Below are 19868 nucleotides of genomic sequence, written 5' to 3'. Positions count from 1 at the left end.
AGGGGTTAATACCATTACAACTATGTTCTATTTTTTTCTACTATCATATACTTAATACTATCATATGCTTGATACTGACTACGGTCAACCTTTCAATGACGTCCACTTTTCCTAACAGAGGGCCAGAAGAAGAAGAAGAGAAGCTACAGTAGCATCCACGAGGCAGTGAAAGCCGGAGACGTGGAACAACTCGCCATCTTCATGAAAAGTGGAACAAACATCAACGAGGTCGATCCAGTCCATAAGTTCACGCCGCTCCACTGGGCTGCCCATTCTGGTAGCCTCGAGGTGAGGGTGTATGACAGTATTCTCATCTGGAGTGACTTTTAATCGACCAGGTCACAGAGTAAGATGAAGCGTTACATACGCCTTGGGGTATAACCTCCCTCACCGTCTGAAAAAGAGACCTCTGAGGTCTTACAAGCTCTACAATTTACTCTGTGTTGTAGAAAATTATCTGCACTTGAACCATAACGTCAATCTCCATTTTTGTGGATTGGAATTCAATAAACGGATCCAGTACTGCAGGAATATTCCTAAATACAGTGAATTAAGCTGTGTGATATTTACAATACCTCTATGACGTTAACACGCGTGGTTATATTTCAGTTCATTTCCACTTCTAATTATTGATCTTTATATCTTCTCTATTTTATATTGCTTATTTTTTGTAGTGTCTTCATTGGCTGTTGTGGCACCGGGCGAACGTCTCAGATGTTACAACAAGAGGTTGGAGCGCAGCCCACCTGGCGGCTATAAAGGGCCAGGATGCCTGTATGCAGGTGCAGTACTTCCAGAACACCTGAATCCATAACGATCACAATATTTGACTTGATTTCACCTTAATCCTATCGTAAAATGCAGCGAATCACCTATTTATTTTTTTACTTTTTTTTTCTGACGTACATATTGTTGAGAAATGAAGGGTTATTGGAATCTGCAGTAGTATTAGTGCCGACCAACCTGGGGGTGGCTAAAAATTTTCTCTCTCCCTTGATATTCTAGTTGAAGACCCTTTAATTATAACCGTTTGGGGGGTTTTTGTCTGGCCATTGTTCTATTCTGGTTATCAAAAATAGAAAATGGGTGCTATTTGTAGTTTAAATACTAAATACCAGCCACAAGCACTCTCCATATGTTAAACACCGTTATTAAGGGTGCTGTTCCACATATATTCATTACACTCTCTAGTATGTTGGCAAGTTAACCTTAGCACATCTGTCGTTTTGGTACAAAATCTTTTGATAAGCCTGTATGGCAATGACCTATCAGTGTCCGCGTCTGTGTCACATGACAGTCTGACTGAATGAGCCAAGAATTGAGTAAGTAATCATAGCTGGGAGAGTTTAGGGAATTCACCAGGAACGATGTTCCTAATGCTGCATTTAGTTATTAGTATTATTATTTCTTGTTTTATATGGCGCCATCAAATTCCGTAGCGCTGATACCAAGTAGTGAATTCAGCAGAGTAGGTGGAACTGCCCCTTTAACGTCCTTTTAAACTCACGCTCGCGTGTAGTTATTGCATTTTGCTTTACGTGTAATTCTGTGGCAGGCGCTGGTTATTAACGGAGCAGACCTTTTAGCCAAGGATGACCGGCTGTGCTGTCCCGCTCATCTGGCCTCGGCCCACGGACATTCATTCACTCTGCAGACCATACTTCGAAGTGGAGTGGTGAGCAAATATGTCTCGTATCTGACGCGCATGGATTGTTTTATGTGTGTAAAAATAGAGCATGCAAACCGGATATCACACGTATAGAGAAGATTCCTTTATAAACACTAAGCATGATCGCATGGTTCCAGTGCTGCAATCAATGCATTGGAATAGACCGTGATTAGTATGAATCAGCTGCTTTTTACATATATGTTCAACATGATGTACTATTCATAATGACAAAACATGCATTATATAATTTCTACATATTGGTAAACATTGTACTAATTATTATTATTATACATTTTAAGAATATCAGGCACTCCTTTCATTAAGAAAAACGTGGTATGGTCCAGGTAGAGACCAGCTGTTTAGTCCAGAGCAGCTTGACGTTCACGGGTTGTCTCTGGCATGTTATATGTATTGTATTGATATAATATGACATATAGGATATTATGTATATATGTAAAGCCGTTGGGTATTGAATAGGACACCAACACCCCCGATAGAAGTGGCTGGACGCCGGTTCACTATGCAGCCTTCCACGGAAGGCTCGGCTGTCTTCAACTACTCGTAAGGTGGGGAGCGACTGTAGAGGACTGTGATTACAGTGGAAACACTCCAGGTATGTGTACACAAGTGCCATAAAAACACCTTATGTACATGTAGCAGATGGGTTTGATTGGACAGGGCAGATTACCTTAAACTTACCTGACCCGGAGCCTGCAGCAGCTGCCCTCCTCCCCTGTAGACCGACATTTGTTGCCACCAGTATATGAAAGCATCACTGTTAAATGCCCCCAAAACATTCCAAAAGAATCCTCCAAGAACACTTCATTGTCATGTAACACAAAACGAGGCACTAACATGATAGAAAGCACAATGAATGTTTTATCGGTGTGCAGCTACACCTTTATGCACGTTGCTAACAGATATTCTGTGACTGCCCAAAGCACACTTAGCCGCCATGGAAGGACATCTGCATTGCTTAAAGTTTCTACTCAGCAAAGTGGCCGGTGTGACTCAAACTCTTGAAGCAAGGAACAACGAGAGAAGGACTCCAAAGGAGCTGGCCCAGAGATTCTTTAAAGACGATATTGTTCGGTATATTGAAGGGGTAGAATATGAAAGAGACCATCCAGAGGAGCAACAAAGTGAGTTCATTTCTGAGGACAGTCTACCTGATTTACTATAGATTGATCTAACGTTACCCCTATGGTTGAAGTTTGACGGGTCTCCACGTGGTCCACGTGTGGACCTTTCTCCTGAACCCATGGAACTGTCAAATATACTGGCTGGACTTACTGTGCCCATGAGAGAGAGCATGTTGTAAGACATTTTTGGATAGGATTGAAGACCATCGATGAGAAAAAACTACTAGAGAGTCACCGTTGGTAGAAAAGACCATAGAGAAGCCTAAGTAGTCTGCCCATTGCATCCCATGCATGTTTAAATTCCCATACTACAGTACCCACTACCCTGTATCTACTACCCACTAAGCACCCAAATACAGTCCTGCTGGAGCATACTTAGTGTTAATTACGAAACTTACATGTATTGGTATCATTTAGCGCTTAAACTCCTCTAAAGGAATATATTGTATTCAATATACTGGTATAATAGATAATAGAAAAAAAAAAGTTTCAGTTTTTAACCAGTCCTTTGGGGATTTTCCTATTAGATTTGGCATTTCCAGCCCATGTTGCTGCCTTCAAAGGTGACCTCGTAACCCTTAGGAAATTGGTGGAAAACGGAATAATCAACATTAATGAACGTGATGACAAAGGAGCTACTCCGCTGCACAAAGGTAAGACTTCACCTCCTTAATTAGTATTTAATTACTACAAATCTTCTGCTTATACACCCCAAACCGTTTTCTTAGCTTAAATGCTACATATGACGTCGAAAAGGCTAGAAATCCATCATCCAACAGTGTGGTTTTTGCGGGTGAGTTTGCGTGTGGATTGCTGCTTGGCTGATTTAACTCGACAAACACATTTTAATACAGCAAGGGAATTTAAACATGTACGGGATAGACATACGGCTCCTGAATCTAAGACAAGACCAACGACAGATTACGGCCTGAGTCTTTACAGCAGGAGGAAGGGGGAGACTAGACGGGGGCCGAATGGGTCTTATATGCCATCAAATTCTGTTTCTAGCTTGTGCATTAATATAGATAAATGACGCTTAAGTAAAGTCAAGAAGACTTCTTCAGCAGGTTCCCCAAATAGTTTAAGGATTTTCTCATAATTTCACAGGCACCTTGAACATCTCCCGCTAAGCATACGACCATTAAAAGGATCCATATGATTTGTCTTAATGGACAGTATCTTCGTGTAACACTAAACTAGAATGTGCAGAAGGCAAGCGATGATCTGATGTGTTTATTGTAACCGAGATAACGGTTTCATGCGTTCTCTGGGGTACTGCCCTGCTTTCTGAGCGTCTGAGAATGCGTTCACACGGACTAAACACGCGCCGTTCTGAATAGCCGCAGGGCAAGGTCGCATAGAGTGTCTGCAATGGCTCCTGGAGATGGGCGCCGATTACAACATTAACAACGAAGCTGGAGAAACTGCAAAAGACGTAGCTAGAAGGTAATATATTCATTAACAATGGTTCTAAGTATTCCCTAAAAATAAGACCTTTGCCGGGACAGTTGGGAAGGCTTTTTTTAATAATATCTTTATTTTCCTGGCAGGTTTGCCCAGCTGGCAGCTGTAAAACTCCTCGGGGGCAACGCGGACGTGGATTCAGATGAGGAAATAACCGACGATGATCCACATTACTTTGAAAGACACGGAGTGGAGGGGAGCACTGATCAGCTCGACGATTTAAATCTGAGTGCTGCGCAGAAAAAGCAGGCACGCGGTATGTTAATTACAGTCATTCCGTAAAAATGTCCGGTATTGTTTATTCTTTGAAATTTTTTTTTTTAGGCCTGAATAAAACTCAAGAGAAGCATCAGATGTTTAGTTCTCAGTCTGCAAGATAAACCTACCAAGACTTTGTCTCGCGAAATTGCAAAAAGCGAGAGTTATTAGGGATTTAGAAGAATTACTAATGTGGGTATTTTGATAATATACAATCTAACAGGATCTGCCTTAAATAAATGAATACAGCCTGACAGTCAGGTTAGTACCTGTGTTGCAACAAAAAGATCCATTGTAATAATTTCTGTGACCAATGGGATGTTACTTGAGCTGTGATTGGCTGGAGCACAAAATCTAAGGGGAGAGAAAGGTGAGCTTGACAGATTCCTTAACATTTGTAACAGCGCGTCAGGTATGCTCTTACGGAGTTCTAAATGATGTGTCTGCAAAGTTCATTATTTAAATATGTAAGTAGAGGAAAAAATATATAATGATATAATATATATAAATGAAAACGTAGTTATTTAACAGGTGGAAACAATCGGAGGGGCTTCCGTAGGTACAAGGACAACTGATGCTACCAAGCCCATTGAAACAAAGCGGAAGAAAAAAAATGTGTTGATCCTGGGTCAGAACTCGAAGGAGGATGGTTAAAATGTCCCAATGTTTTGCCTAATCTTAAACCGTGTGTTCACCACCCCTTAAAAGTCTGAGCCTCTAGAAAATGCTCCCTTATACAGATTCCCAACCTGTCCAGCAGACTACGTTCCCAGGCTGGTATTTCGGTTAGGAGACTGATGGAAAATGTCATACAAGTCATTTATCTCGCAGTGAGGGCTTACAAAAAGCTGAAGGAACTCGAGAGCCTGATGGAGATCGCAAAGAACAATTACAAGCATCTCGGTGGCATCCTAGAGGAAGAAAGCCAGAAGAAGCGAGAGCAGAAGGAATCCGAAAAGTAACGTCGGAGACTCCTAAAAAAACGGGCTTTTATACTTTCTCCTAATCACAGTATTCCACTTAATGCCTAAGGCAATTGCAACATGCGTTACATGGGGAAAGTTTCAACCTGGGTTTTTTCCTCCAATGGGTTTTCTTTTCTCCAATTTACACAAAAACTTAGGTTAGCTCAACATGAGTATAAGTGCTGAGCACCAAATTCTAGTCTAGCCCACAAAAACATTGTCTAGCCCCCCCCCCCATTGATCGTGGCAACTGGTTTTGCATTATACCTTGGACTATATTGACAGCTATCTTTTTTCCCCCCCAGTAAGATAAAGGAGCTGGAAGAGCAGCTGGAATACGAACGCCTGCGGAGGGAAAAAATGGAAATCAAGATGGACGAATACAGGGTAGAAATTGCCCATCTCAGCCAGTGTCTGGAAAAGATGAAGCCGCCATCAAGCCCATCTGTAAGTACATCCCTGCTCAGAGTGTTTCACTCCCACTCTTGTTGACCAAGAAACAACAGTTTTGACAATGGGGAAAAAAAAAAGACTTTGAGATCACAATGCTCTTAAGTTGTTGGGACATTAACCCCTTCACTACCCTATAGACGTACAGGTACATACCTGTATGTCATGCGTTTTTCACAGTGGCAGGGATCTCTCCCTCCCGTGGAGCCTGGACTTCCCCGTCGGCAAAAGCCAGCATCGCTTAGTTCCTGCTGACCAATTGTGTGTAATGGCGCTCGGCGTGAGTGCGAGTACACTGTTAAATAAGGATCGTGAAATCAGACATCCCCTTCCGGTAGGTGTCACTTCTGATATTCACCAGACATCTTTTGGAGGAGAGCAGAGACAGACCCTGCTGGAATCTCCAATTGCTCCCCCGCTGGCTGATCGTGCACATTGCGGTCAGCAATGCCAGGCTACAGAGCCCTGGTGTGACAGTAGATGACTGATTACTTTTTTTTTTTCTTTTTTTTTAGAAAATTGATTTTAAGCATGTTTATTGACTTTTATATGATGTTTCTCAAGGTGGTAAAACTGTCTGACGAGTACAAAGAAAAAAAGAAGGCAAAGAAAAAAACTCCTGCGCAGCGCATCCCCAGCGGTGTCTTCATGAAAAGAGGCATTGAGAAATAATTAGGGGAACATCTGCAGATTTGTATACTAATGACGTTATGGGGGTGGGGATATAGCAATGTAACCTAATGTAACCTAATTTTCATATTTTTTATTTCATAAGAAACTGTTATTCTTGCTTTAAGAAAATCATCAGAATTGCAGAGAGCAAAACACAGCGCGGAATAAACATTTATTAAATAGCCTAAAACGTATTCAAATGTCAGGGGCGTGAGGAAAGATTCTGCAGCAGCATGAGACTGCTATTTGTTTCAGTATATTTTTCACTAAACAGAATAACGGTAGCACATTCTGAGCGTCAGCTCCAATGAATAGCTTGGCAGGTCCTGAATTAAGTATGTTTAAGTCAGTGAAATTTCTCGGCAGTCACTTTGCTTAGAGAACTATACATTATTCATACCTTTGTATGCTGTATTACAGAAGCATAACTAGAAACCACGGCGCCCTGGTGAGAACCCCCCCGTGCCCCCAACTTCAACAGCTAGTCTGTGCCAACATTGCCCCCCTCCACACAACTGGTCTGCGCCTTCTTTGCCCCTTGACCCCCCTCTTCCAAAATACGTAAACACACAAATTACACATTTACACATACTCACTAGCAGGCATGTACACAAACACACACACACCCATGCTCACAAATCCCACCTCCCGCCCCTGCTTACCTCTCACCGCTCCTGCAACCTAATACCCCAGCTGCTCACACCGTGCGAGCAGGCTCGGTTTTACTGTGGGATTGGTGCGGTCCAGGTCGGAAGGGACCTTTCCAAACAATTTTGAACCGGTACAAGGAGACCTGAAGAAGGGGTCGCATCCCCCCCTGTAGTTACGCCATTGCTGTATTACAATCTGTATGGCCCATAGGTTGCCTATTCTATATCTATATAAGGAAAACACAGGTAGCACCACACCACCTTCACAGTGTCATCGGCAGCCTCCTGGTTTGCTTTAATGATAGAGCCAGCCCTGGCCAAAATATTCCAGTTACCCACTGGTGGCACAGGAGGTCCTCATACACTATACTTGGTATCTAACCCAGTTCACCCATTTGAAGCACCGGCCACCAAAGGATCAGATAAAACAGCAAAGATGCTATTGATTCAGGAGAAACGTGTGCATCTGATCAGTTACATTGTTTTGTACCGGACAGCCCTTACAGTTGGATATTTCTTGGTACATCAATGAATCAACTAAAACCCAAAGTGCCGTTTAGCTGATAAATCACAGTAAGCTGCAGAAACAGCGTAATTAGATAAGTATGTAATACCGAAAATCTGCAAATAAAAGCACACTTTCTATGTTGATTCACCCTGCAGCTTGTACGTTTTGTTCGTTTCTTGTGCTGCTTTAAGGTCACCAAGACCAGCAAAGGAATTTTAAATAAATTCCAAAATGTTGAATGACTCAGCGAGCAGCGAAGCTTCAGGAAGCATTGTCCTAAAACGCCAGGCTGGTGCTCCGAGCCACCGCCGCACGTCACTAGAGGCTCAATGAAAGCGACAAGGCACGGACGCGCTGGCCTTGCCGCCGGCGACAAATATATTCATTCAAACTCTACAGGTTTTACTTATTCACCCTTAATGCAGAAGGTTGTCGGCACCTATTACGTGTACCTTCTTGAGTGTCCTTAAGAGCAGAATGTGTGTGTTATAATTACATCGTGTATATCGAGTATATTATCGTTCCAAATTCTTTACTCATGTATTTAAACAGCTGTCAATGGGTCACAGCCACATAAAAAGCCTTAATAAAGCCCGACCTGTAGCTATAACTCTAACATCACCCCCAAAACAAAAAATCATCTTAAAAATAAAAAATACATTTTTCTAAAGGACCGACGACTTAAACCAAATTTATTGTAACAGCTACAGTACAGAGATGTATAGAACACACTGGTCTGATGATCATAACACAAAGGCACTTTAAATCCAACGTTCACGGATCCCACTCGTTTCCCGTGGGATGTAACGGTGCACATCAGCGATAATAGAGGAACGGCCCACACCACAGGCGGCATTGTGCGTCAAAAAAAGCAAGCGGCAACAAAGTAGCCGGCTGAACGTAATAATGGGAACCATTAGAGTCATAACCTCGGCTCTGCGGCATTCTTTGGTTACAGCTCCATCCATCTGCTTAAAATTCCTATACCTCGGTAATTATCCCGGGGGGATGATTCCAGATCACTTGCCCTTTGCTTTTTCCCTAATATAATAAGTTTATAAAAATGAACAGTACTTAGTGATGTAATATATGCATAGTAAGCCAGGATAACAGCAGCTGCCGCTTTTATAGATAGATGTATCTATACATAATATATTATATAGGGTTGTGCATGTGCTTCTTTATTTACTAGAGGCAGGGGTTTTCTCCTACTTCCACAGTCGATAAAATCCCAAGGCTATCGCTAAGCAGGCAAACACAGAAGCTGCAAAGAAAGAGAAGAGATTTAAATGAGATGATACCCGATGGACACATCGGTCAGACTTTATGGTGTTCTATTTAAGGACTAAGTTGGCTTAAAGAAAAGGTTTGGAATCTTCCCTTTGCCCTTTGTTACTTCAGCCTCTATGGTAAGGGATCAGAGGAGAGGAGAAAACGTCCCAGTGCAAAGTTTGAACAGTAGTCTTATATCCAGCGGCAAAAGGAATTGTCCCGTCGGCAGGAACATGACATTCATGCCTCGTTTAAGCCACTTCTCAAATTTTTCACCAGAATAGCTTTTTATCGATAACAATTAGAAATGGTCTACTCTCCGATTATAAAATCAGAGAGACTTCAGTATTACAGCTTCAAACAGGTTCTAGGCAGGGAATACACGTCCTGCCTGTGACATACACATACATGTGATATACATATACATGTGATATACCGCAGCTTTAATGACATGTGATGGGTAACTTACCTGCCAGGTAGCGGATGGTGTCCAGTTTATGAGACTCCATGAGCGTTTTGAGGGAAGCTATGTCTATATCAATCTTTTTGTGGATTTCTGTGATAATGTTGTCTGTACTTGCATTCTGCAGTAAATAGTAAAACATATATATATATATATATATATCTCGAAAATAATTTTGCTAGCACATTATACAGCGTTTGGAAGGTTGTCTACAGCAAATAGAATAATGACACAGGATGATCCGCACAGAAAGGGATAACAGGTCTGCTGTACTAAGAAGGAGATATGAAGGTTTAATTATTATTATTTATTGTTTTATATATCGCCATCATATTCCGTAAAAAATCTGTAATTTTGCTAACAAATACAGAACATGTTTTCGGAGGTTATTATGCTTGCATGGCAACAACCAATCGCTGCCTGGTTTTGTGTCACATGGCAATAAAGTGTTCCTGAAAAAACATTTACAAGGAAAAATTGTACATTTTTTTTTAAAGAATTATTTCTGGGAAAGGCTTTTTGCGTTTAACAGTATTTTACAAGTTATGGGAACACTGTTGCTAATACTGCATTTAGTAGGTGGGACAGGACCTCTAAATTTAGTATTTCGAAACAAAACAACCAAAAATATTTAAACGCCAGGATATATTTCATAATTTAAAAAAAAAAAAAACATTTTAAAGAGGATGTTTTTGGCTGTTAAGGTTATATTATGAAAAGGTAGAAAACCAAGCACAGGTATTTTATTACATACCTTTTTGTAAAACTCTGTGTTTGTTTCCATGAGCTTCTTTTCTTGTTCAGTGAACTAAATTAAATTAGAGCATTTTAAATGTTTCTTACAAACCAGCCAATTTGTAGCGCAAACCCCCCCCCCACTAACAACAATAACAAATTCTGATTTCGTATATATTTGTTTTAATATGCATAAAACTAAATTCCAATGAAATCTCACAAAAGTGTACTTTTGTTGCAATTTTAGATAAGGACTGGAAAGAAATTAAATTTTTTTAAATGCAGTGGAAATGGGCCAAATCAGGCATCTGCTCACATATTCTTTGTTTCATGGTGTAATACCAGATAATTACATAATTACCTGGCAAATATAGAAAAATACAATAATATAGAGAGTTAAAAAAGCTGAATATACAATAAAAGAAAAAGGATGAAGTTGCTTTGGGATACAATATCGAATTAAGCCTAGAAATCCATTAACATTAGCAACATTTGAAATAAAATACAGCACCCTGGTGATCGTCAATTAATGATTGTATTGATAAAAAAATAAATTAAAAAAATACTTTTTAGAATGTCTTATTTTTTTTTCCAGAAGAATGTTTATATCACTGAAAAAAATTCCATTCAGACAATTTCGATTTTTGACCACTAGATGGCAGTAAATACACAACATTTTATAGGCCGCTGTGATCGCCCGGCGGGAATAACTTACCATGTCTGCTAAACGGCTTCTTTCAAGATTGATATCCAGCTTTGTGTCAGCGCGGATTCTATTGGCTTCATTCTTAGAGAACGTAAATAAACAGGACAATGAAAAAGGCAGCAACACACTAAATAGATACGTTTATAAAAAACCTCCATTATGTGTATAATAAAGAAGCAGCCATTTTAACTTCCTGAATGATTATTCCTCCCCATTAAAATTATTATTCCAGTTTGTAGAAGGGCTAGATGCAAGGTTGCTTATATATATATATAGATATACATACAAACAAGTGCCTCTGGGTATATCATGACTTTTTTTGTTTTACTGTAAGTCTGAAGAGCTTCCAGAAAATGACCTTTTTTTGGTCCCTCCGGATAACCAGTTCATATATTCTATAATTCCATTAATTAAAGCCAGATCGCTTACCAAGAGATGCTGCTTGACGTGTTCCAATTCAATTTTCATTTTCTAGGGAGGAACAAAAACCAAAAAAACTTTAGAATTCTAGTCAGCAGAAGACAGGTTATTCAGGTATCTACAGGTTATACAGATTATTGACATTATTCTCAATAAATAACATTAGGTCAGCGGGCCCCAATAACGACAACCCGAGAGTAATGTGATTTGCAGTATAGGGTCTAAAACAATCAGAAAACAGTCCAATTAACTAAAAAGGGAAGAGCTTCACAGAACTCTGATTATAAGACGACCCCCCAAAATCTAAATATTAATTTAGGAAAAAAACAAAAAGCCTGAATATAAGACTACCCTATAGGAAAAAAAGTTTTACTAGTAAATATTAATTCATGTAAACAATTTTTTCATATTTAATAAAAGCTATGATTGAGAAAAATATATATTTTTTTATTTCCTTTTATTTGCCAACCTGCCCCCCCAGTTATGCACATCTGCCCCCAGGGTTGCCACTCTGCTCCCAGAAATGCCTTATACCCCCTATTTGCCAGTCTGCCCCATGATGTGCCTTTTAACCCTCTATATGCCACTCTGCCCCCAGAAATGTCTAATACCCTCCTATATGCCACTCTGCCCCATGATATGCCTTTTAACCCTCTATATGCCAGAGTGGCATATAGGGGGTTAAAAGGCATATCATGGGGCAGAGTGGCATATAGGGGGTTAAAAGGCATTTCTGGAGGTATATATATATATATATGCTAACAGCAATCACACTCCTATCAAGCCAAGGCAGCCAGTACATGCTGGAACCTGGGGATGATAGGAGTGTGAGTACAGCCTCCCTATGCCATGCTACCACCCCCCTTACACATCCATGCTATCAGACACTCATTCACAAACATTTAAATACTCATTCATTCCATTCAAAAACCCTCCCCCACCCCCTTACCTGAACTGCAGATCTCTCACTCTAAGACTTCTGCAGGGGCCCGGCTGTGCGAGCAACTTCTCTGGCCCCGCCCCCAGAGGAAGGCGGGGGGAGGCAGAGTTATGTGACACTCTGCTAGCTTCCTGTTCTCCTGCCGCTGGTAGAAGAGAAGCTGCTCGCGACCAAAGCACCGGTAAGCAGCCTGGCCCCAGCGGAGGTCTGATTAGAAGACGACCTCGATTATAAGACGAGGGGTATTTTTCCAGAGCATTTGCGCTGAAAAAAAACCTCGTCTTATAATCGAGCAAATACGGTATTATTATTTATTGTTTTATATAGCGCCATCAAATTCCGTAGCGCTGTACAATGGGTAGACAGGACATAACAAGTAGTATGTAACATAAATTGACTAACAGAGACAACAGGTGAGGAGGGCCCGGCTCAAACGAGCTTACAATCTAGAGGGAGTTGGGTTGTATTACATAAAAGGTAAAAGGTAAAAGTGCCACTGATATTGTTAATAGAATAGCCAGTTTTTATCAGAAAGAACTGAACTGAGTACTTTAACATATACGTGCCATGTATTTTATTTTTAATAATAATCCGGGTTTTTGTGTAGAAGCCAACTGGCAAAACTATGTAACAAACAATTAAAAAAAAAATAAAAAAAAATAAAAGTTAAAAAAAAAATTGCTGTCATTCATGTGATATTTTGGGTGACTTTCCCAGCTCAAACACCACACTGAGCTGATGCTTTTTGGCAATGCTAATGAAGTCCGTTCTTCCATAGACTTCCATTAGTCAGAGGGTCCGGCTGGGGGATTAAGACTGAGCCATTCAATTATTCTCCTCAGGCATTATCCCCAAGAAACTATTTCAACATTCTCATAAAAATCATTTTAATTACATTTGTATTTCCATCAAAGTGCCTTCAGCACCAATGAGGAATATAAACAGTAATAAATTATAAAGTAATATATAAAATTTAGACAATCACAGCCTGGCAGAGTAAAAGCAGCCCTCGTGGGGTTCTTCAGAATAAAATTTCATCCATAGCTGGTTTGGTCACCATTGGGCCAATTTTAAAGAGGTCACATGACTAATAAAGTGTTTTATTCTCATACGTTGGCCTCCTGCCCAGCTGGTATAGATGTCGTAGACAAGCGAGACATCGCATAACATATCGTAGGTCAAACTACACAACTGGAAAAGAGCGCGGCTTTAATCAGTGACTGCGGACGGAAGTGTTATAAAAGCGGCTTTTATAAAAAATGTCACCGTCGCGGCCTTGACAGCATATAATGTTTTTATTCACGTGATCCAATTTTTCAGACAATTCTCCGCAGGAATCTTGGCAAAGGTTGTGGGCGGGCGGCGTTAGACAAAAATGGAACATATTGCTTAAAAAGGCAAATTTATCCTGGTTTAAAAAAGGAGAGGTTTTCAGCTAAAACACAGCTCATTGTTATCGGTGTTTGGAGGTGGGGAGCCGGCTGGTTGGACGCGGGAGCCAAGCTGGACCCAAGACACCCAACGAGCCAAGCCTGGAGGCCGCCGTTGCTGTCAGTCATGTGATATTTTGGGTGACTTTCCCAGCTCAAACACCGCACTGAGCTGATGCTTTATGGGGATGATAATGAAGTCCGTTCCTCCATAGACTTTTATTAATCTAAGTGTCCGGTTGGGCCATTAAGACTGAGCCATTCTATTTTTTCCCCAGCATGATAAGGAGTCGGGGTGTCTAGTAGATCGGGGCTCAGATAACAGAACGAGAATTTATACAAACGGCTGATATGCAGCGGCCTGAAAACATATTACGCAACAACTAGAACTGTTTCAAAACCAAGAAAATGGCACAATAAATAATTAAAGCATACATTCATCACACTAAAGCTGCCCATTTCCTCGAACATGCATTGTTTAATAGCAGTTTGTTTTATCGTCTCTGTGCAGCAATAACAATTCAGAACACAATACATCAAACCCCACAAACCGGAGTAATTAGACGAGTCCAGGGAGCTCAGAGCGCTACGGCGTTTTATGGAAAAGCTGCAAAAAAAATTAAGTAAACAGATAATTCTTGGTCTCAGCAAAAGCACCTCCCTGTCTGAGATCCAAAATAAGGCACCTTCCGCCCCCCCCCCTTTTTTTTTTTTGACAGACGATTAAAGGAGAACAGCCACCTTCACAGCTTTCCGCAGAACGGCTCCTAAAGGAATTTAGTTAAAAAATAACAATTTTCACTTGGCAAGCGTGTGATCCGTGGCAAAAGGTGGCGCAACTTATTATCCAACATATGTGTCCTTCTCTCCCACCCGTACCAAGACTGTTGATGCCAATCATCAGCAACGTAATACGAGGGTGCATAAAGTTAAGGCGGCTGCCCCCGCGGTAGACACATAAGAGGGGCTTCTGATGCATGTATATACATCTTCGTCTAAGTGCTTTACTTATGGGGTACTGAACCGAAAAATAAATAATTTGGGAGAGTGACAGAAGCACTCCAAAGCCCAGATAACAGGTGGTTCCAGGTAAAGGAGGAACGAGGTCCAAGAATAAACGCTAGTTTCCTCGGACCTCGTAGAGTCGATGGGTCTTATTCTTTCCTCCATATTGGCACCGGTCGCTGGCACGGAGGGCCTGGCACTGGGCTTTGCACAGGTGGTGTGTCGCGTGTCGTGGCACGGACTGAAAGCTGGTAGCATATCAATGCCAAAAAGGGGCACTTCTCTTTCAAACAGAAAACCGAAGTGAAGCAAACGTTGATTTTAACAAACCCCCCCCCCCCGACATGCGATTATAATCTCTCTTCATTGAGGATATCACATTCCCAAAATAAAACGTCTTCCCTACCGTAACTTCAGAGACTGATGAGCTTCTCAGACATGAGTAACATTGTATCTGATCTGCAATGATCTAGAACTACTTTCTGAAGGACGGTTGGAGTTCAGCGTAGTCATTAGGATAAAATAAGTCTACAATTTAGCCCCCTGAAGGACCATGGGTTGTCCTTAACCCCATTAAAAAGAATGCATTGTGAGCCCGTACGGGCTTTGTCATGAAGGGGTTAAAACAGAGAGTTTTGACAAATTCGGTAAAACTTTGGGAGATGACGTTTACGAGTCATCTATTCCCGGTCTGGATTGCCACGAGTCTTTGCTGAAACTCTCTCTCTGACCCACCACGCTCTTCCTCTGTCCCTCTCCTTCAAACTTCCTAACGGGTCCAAACGCCGTTCCTTGTCGGACGGAACCCACGCTTGGTTTGGGAAGTAAAAGCTAGACGTCGGCTTGCGTCTTTTTGTTGTTTGTACAAAACGTTCAGCATTTATTTTTTCCCCGTGTTAGATGACGACGTCAAATAATTTTGAACACATTTTGCATTTTCCTTATGTTTTCTTAAAACGGTCGATCTTTTTTTGTACATATAACCCGGAAGAAGGGTTGGATTCCCGGTATCATTTTCATCTGGATAACAAAGAATTTGAGAGCAGATCAGACCCACGCGGCCCGTCTATTCCAGGGGCGTCCAACCTGCGGCCCCTCAGCCAGACCCTTAGCTGAAAGAGCATTATGGGAGATGCAGTCCCGCAGCAGCTGGAGGGCCGCAGGTTGGACGCCCCTGATCTAGTCTGTCCGTTTCTCCCGTCGAAGGGACTCACACGCCTAGCCTTACGTCTGCCCCATGCATGCTTAAATTCCTTTCCTATATAACCCTTTAGCACTTCTACGGGGGGGCATTTATCTACCACCCTCTAAGTAAAGTATTTGCCATAACTTGATAAGGATAGATCACTCAGACATCTCCATTGGGAGACCCCCATCCCCTGTAACCTTGAACCATACAATCGGCGAAGGGCAAACTGTACTAATACGTACCCGTTAAGGTTTGCAGAACGATTCGTTCCCGCAGCTGTAAATGTGGAAAGCTCCTAAATCATTAACCGTTGCGTCCATTATCTCAATCAATATCTTAGAATCCAAAAGAAGACAAGAATCATTTGCCCCATAGAATCTTCCTGTTGTAAAAACCCATGCGTGTTTTAAATTCCCTCACTGTATTAGCCTCTAACACATCTGCAGGGAGGCTGTGCCACTCATCTACCACCCTCTCATTATAGTGAAAGAAGAAATATCAGCTGTATAGCACAGGTGCATATATCAAAGTAAAACACATAGATTTAGAACGGCTACAAACCATAAGCTCTTCGGCGTATTTTGTGCTTTGGGACGGATTAACCTCCACTGCTAATAAAAATGAGACATCACTGCGGACACGCGGTGCGCTCTAATGAGGGTTTTATCGCCGTACCTCGTTTTCTGCCCGCAGAGTGGCAAACTCGCTTTTCTCCAGAATGACCATGTCTTTTCGGATGGAGTCCAAATGAGCCATTATTTGCTGCACCGTAATCTCCTAGAACAATGGATATATAAGCTTGTTAGAGATTGCGGAGTAGACCGAGGGGTTAACTACTAACAACACGCTTGCGCTTTGCTGGCAAGACTCTAATAAGCAAGAGCGCCGAGATATATCGCCTGCAATAAATACCTGCTATCTGCCGGCCGAAATTGTTCTTACCCTGGGAAATTTAGTGAAATTAAGAAAATAAAAAATAATCGGCTAAATAATTATTTTATTTATTTATTTTTACACAATTTATGAGTTATAAACCGTCAACAAAATAAGAAATAATAAAAGAGAAAGTCCGTGGGAAAGTTTAATATTTCACATCACTGTTTCTAATGAAGGGCCGACCTCGGCGAGCTTCTGCTGCTCAGGAGCCCCGAAACGAGTTTGGGTTTTAACCCTTTCACAGGAAAGTCAGAAGGCTGAGCTGGCCCTGTATATTTTATAAGCCAAAGGGTGAAGAAATCCCACTGAGTCAACTATACATTATACAGGGCCAGCCGAGCGCTCCCCGCAGCAGAAGCTCACTGGGGTTGGACCTACATAATGTATGATGAAGTCACTTAGCTGAAACACAACTCTCCCTTTAGTGAATAAACCCCCTATGAGACTTATAGCAGTTAAGTTGAAATTTATGTCTAGGAATAAAAAAAAATATATATATTATTTTCTTTTCATACAAATAAATAGACAAATTAAAAAAAAAAATTTAATTTTTATATTCATACTTCTCTGAGGATCGGTCTTGAGGTTAAATTGATTAGTATAAAGTTTTATTATTATAATTGTTTTCTGGAGGGTATAAGTTCCACACCTGGCTGTAAACTTCAGCAAGTTGCCCCAAAACACCGTAGAGGGGAAAAAATAAAAAAAAATAAAAACTTCCCATATAGTTGGAGCTCTAATTGTGCTCTTTTAAGGAGATCAATATCTGCTTTAGAGAAGATTTCACGGTACGTTATATCAGCGACGGTCCGCAGAGAAGCGAGCATTGATCGCACACGCGGTGAGTAGGGGCTGAGCAAGGAACCAAAAGTTTAACTATTTAATCCCCGAAAGAGAAGACGTCACCCTCCAGAGACGGCGTAAAGATTTCCAGCGCGAGGTGATCCATTGTATCAAAAATGGCCTCATTGAGGCTGGGATCGGTGGCAGCCTGTGGCAGAGTCAGAATTTTGCAATCCACTTTAGCAGATCCTGGGATACGTTTCTCCATGTTATACGCATTACGGGTTTATAATAAGTAGATATCGCTTATTTTCATCCGTAAGCACGTTTTTGTACATTTATTAAGCATTCCAGGCTGGAAAAAGGTAGGATTTGTGAAAAACGTGATGGATTTACTTTAACATTCAGCGTTTGTCTGGGGTTATTCGTTTTCTGCTTTTTGTTTTTTTTTAATAGTATTACCTAGCAGTCGCGTTCTGATTTATTTATTTTTATAGGCATACGGTACGGGAACACGACATTTAGAACTCATTTTTCTGCACACTGCATGCGGCTCTGGTTTAGAGCGATGGGATTTTTTTGTTCTTCACCATTCATATTAAAAAAGTGTGAATGTTTGCTCTTCTAGCGGCTCATTAGCCACGGGATTCAGAGCTGATGTAATCAGATGCTGAATTTGATGTCAATATGGAACTTGGGAACTTGTAAACTCCTAATATTCTAACAAGTTTGCGCCGAGTTGCATCCATCTCTATAATAAGATAGACTTGGGTAACTGTGAGTAATTCAGTATCTCATTGCATTATTTTAAAAACGGAAAAGCTCACGGATGGTGTTTTGAAGCTAAACTAACGGCAAAATATCCACTTACCTTCAAAGTAATATAAACTGTTGAATATAATTGATGGATAACCAGTGTAATGCCCCAGTGGCACCCTAATTATTATTATTATTATTTTTTTTTAATAGGCAGGAAGGAAGGTTGAAACGTTTTACCTGCTGGGCTCTTGTCACCATGTCCCTGTATACGGTGTCTATGCTGGTGTTTGTCAGCGTAGCCAAAGCCGACACAATGGTCTCAGCTTGACCTTTGTCGAAACCTGAAGGACATGAAACACGCTTGTTATACCGGGTTGTACACATGGGTCTACATGGAGTTGAATGCCAGTGTCCACTATCCCATAGGCTGGTGAGGAATCATGGGAATTGTAGTTCACCAACTAAGAAGATGCACTGTTGATCCCCACCACTAGACATAGACGATACGTTGGCTTTGAATGTATTAATAAATAAGTTTGTCTTTTCTGTATAAATGATCGGGCTTAATCTAAAATTTTCCGGAAGGCTATTCTCATAAAACATTTTTTTGGCCTTTTACCAGGGATTATCCTTTACATAGGACAACGCGTTTTACAATACAATTTATTTTTATTTTTTTAAATATTTTTAAGGTGAAACCTCGATTTAAAATTAATGACTGAGAGTTCTTTGGTTTCTTTATCAGGAAGACATCCTTTTCAATGCCCAAAAGATAACACCGGCTAATCCTATAAACCTGCGGACAATTGCTTAAGGCGAAGAATATATCGGGTGACAGGCTTCACCGCGCCTTTTGTCAAAGCAAAAGTTAATGGAAACCAAAGCTATGTCCTTTTCCTAACCTTTAATCTTACTTCTTACAGATAGCAGGAGACACAATGACAAAATCAATAAACCTACCGCATCGGCAACCCGATCTCCCACATCGGCCCGCTCTGATCAATGGGAATACCATACAAAATGTCCTTCAAAGTGTCTTTATAGCATGTAAAAGGCGTTGTATTGTCATTCTCCACTCATATTAAACGTATTAAAGTAAAGCCTTAAAGGAGTACCAACCAATTCTATTTTAATCTTTTTTTTTTTTATCTCCACAAAGCAATAAATAAAAACCAGGGCTCATTCACGTGTGACAGCTGAACATACGAAGGGTTAACATATACGTTACATTGCCTAAAATAATAACAGATGATCAAAATTAGAATTCTTATCGGGTGAGAAAAAAAATATTTTGAATTAGTAGTAAAAAAATTAAATAAATTGCTTCTCTTCTTAATTTAGCGAGAAATTTGTAAAAAAAGATTATTACATTGTATCAACACGTTAAGTTCCCGCTTCATTTGACTATTCAAAGTCCATTTCTCTGTTTTGGCCGGCACGCCACCCCTGCAT

At 40.8% G+C, this 19868-nt stretch overlaps 2 protein-coding genes across 2 annotated transcripts in view; one reads left to right on the top strand and one right to left on the bottom strand.

Annotated features, from left to right (window-relative positions):
- The window catches only part of LOC149280630 (ankyrin repeat domain-containing protein 42-like), a 6966-nt gene extending 346 nt beyond the window's left edge, over nt 1-6620 (top strand). The window contains exons 2-12 of the mRNA XM_089500332.1: nt 119-288; nt 675-782; nt 1556-1675; nt 2147-2282; nt 2611-2811; nt 3339-3464; nt 4152-4257; nt 4362-4531; nt 5365-5491; nt 5804-5945; nt 6513-6620. Coding sequence (XP_089356458.1) covers nt 119-288; nt 675-782; nt 1556-1675; nt 2147-2282; nt 2611-2811; nt 3339-3464; nt 4152-4257; nt 4362-4531; nt 5365-5491; nt 5804-5945; nt 6513-6620 — 1514 coding nt within the window. The remainder of the gene's footprint in view (nt 1-118; nt 289-674; nt 783-1555; nt 1676-2146; nt 2283-2610; nt 2812-3338; nt 3465-4151; nt 4258-4361; nt 4532-5364; nt 5492-5803; nt 5946-6512) is intronic.
- Nucleotides 6621-8986: 2366 nt separating this feature from the next.
- LOC149280629 (coiled-coil domain-containing protein 90B, mitochondrial) lies at nt 8987-18674 on the bottom strand. The gene is made up of 7 exons (XM_089500308.1): nt 18654-18674; nt 16614-16715; nt 11384-11425; nt 10964-11035; nt 10268-10321; nt 9520-9634; nt 8987-9042 (listed from the first exon to the last, which is right to left on the bottom strand). Exons 1-7 carry the CDS (start codon nt 18672-18674, stop codon nt 8987-8989), a joined length of 462 nt encoding a protein of 153 aa, XP_089356434.1.
- Between the last annotated feature and the right edge of the window lie 1194 nt (nt 18675-19868).

The sequence above is a fragment of the Sceloporus occidentalis genome, unplaced genomic scaffold (genome assembly GCF_023333645.1).
Source record: "Sceloporus occidentalis isolate IW3139 unplaced genomic scaffold, rSceOcc1.0.p SCAF_151, whole genome shotgun sequence".
In the NCBI taxonomy this organism is placed as follows: domain Eukaryota; kingdom Metazoa; phylum Chordata; class Lepidosauria; order Squamata; family Phrynosomatidae; genus Sceloporus; species Sceloporus occidentalis.
This window is presented reverse-complemented; position numbering and strand designations above follow the sequence as displayed.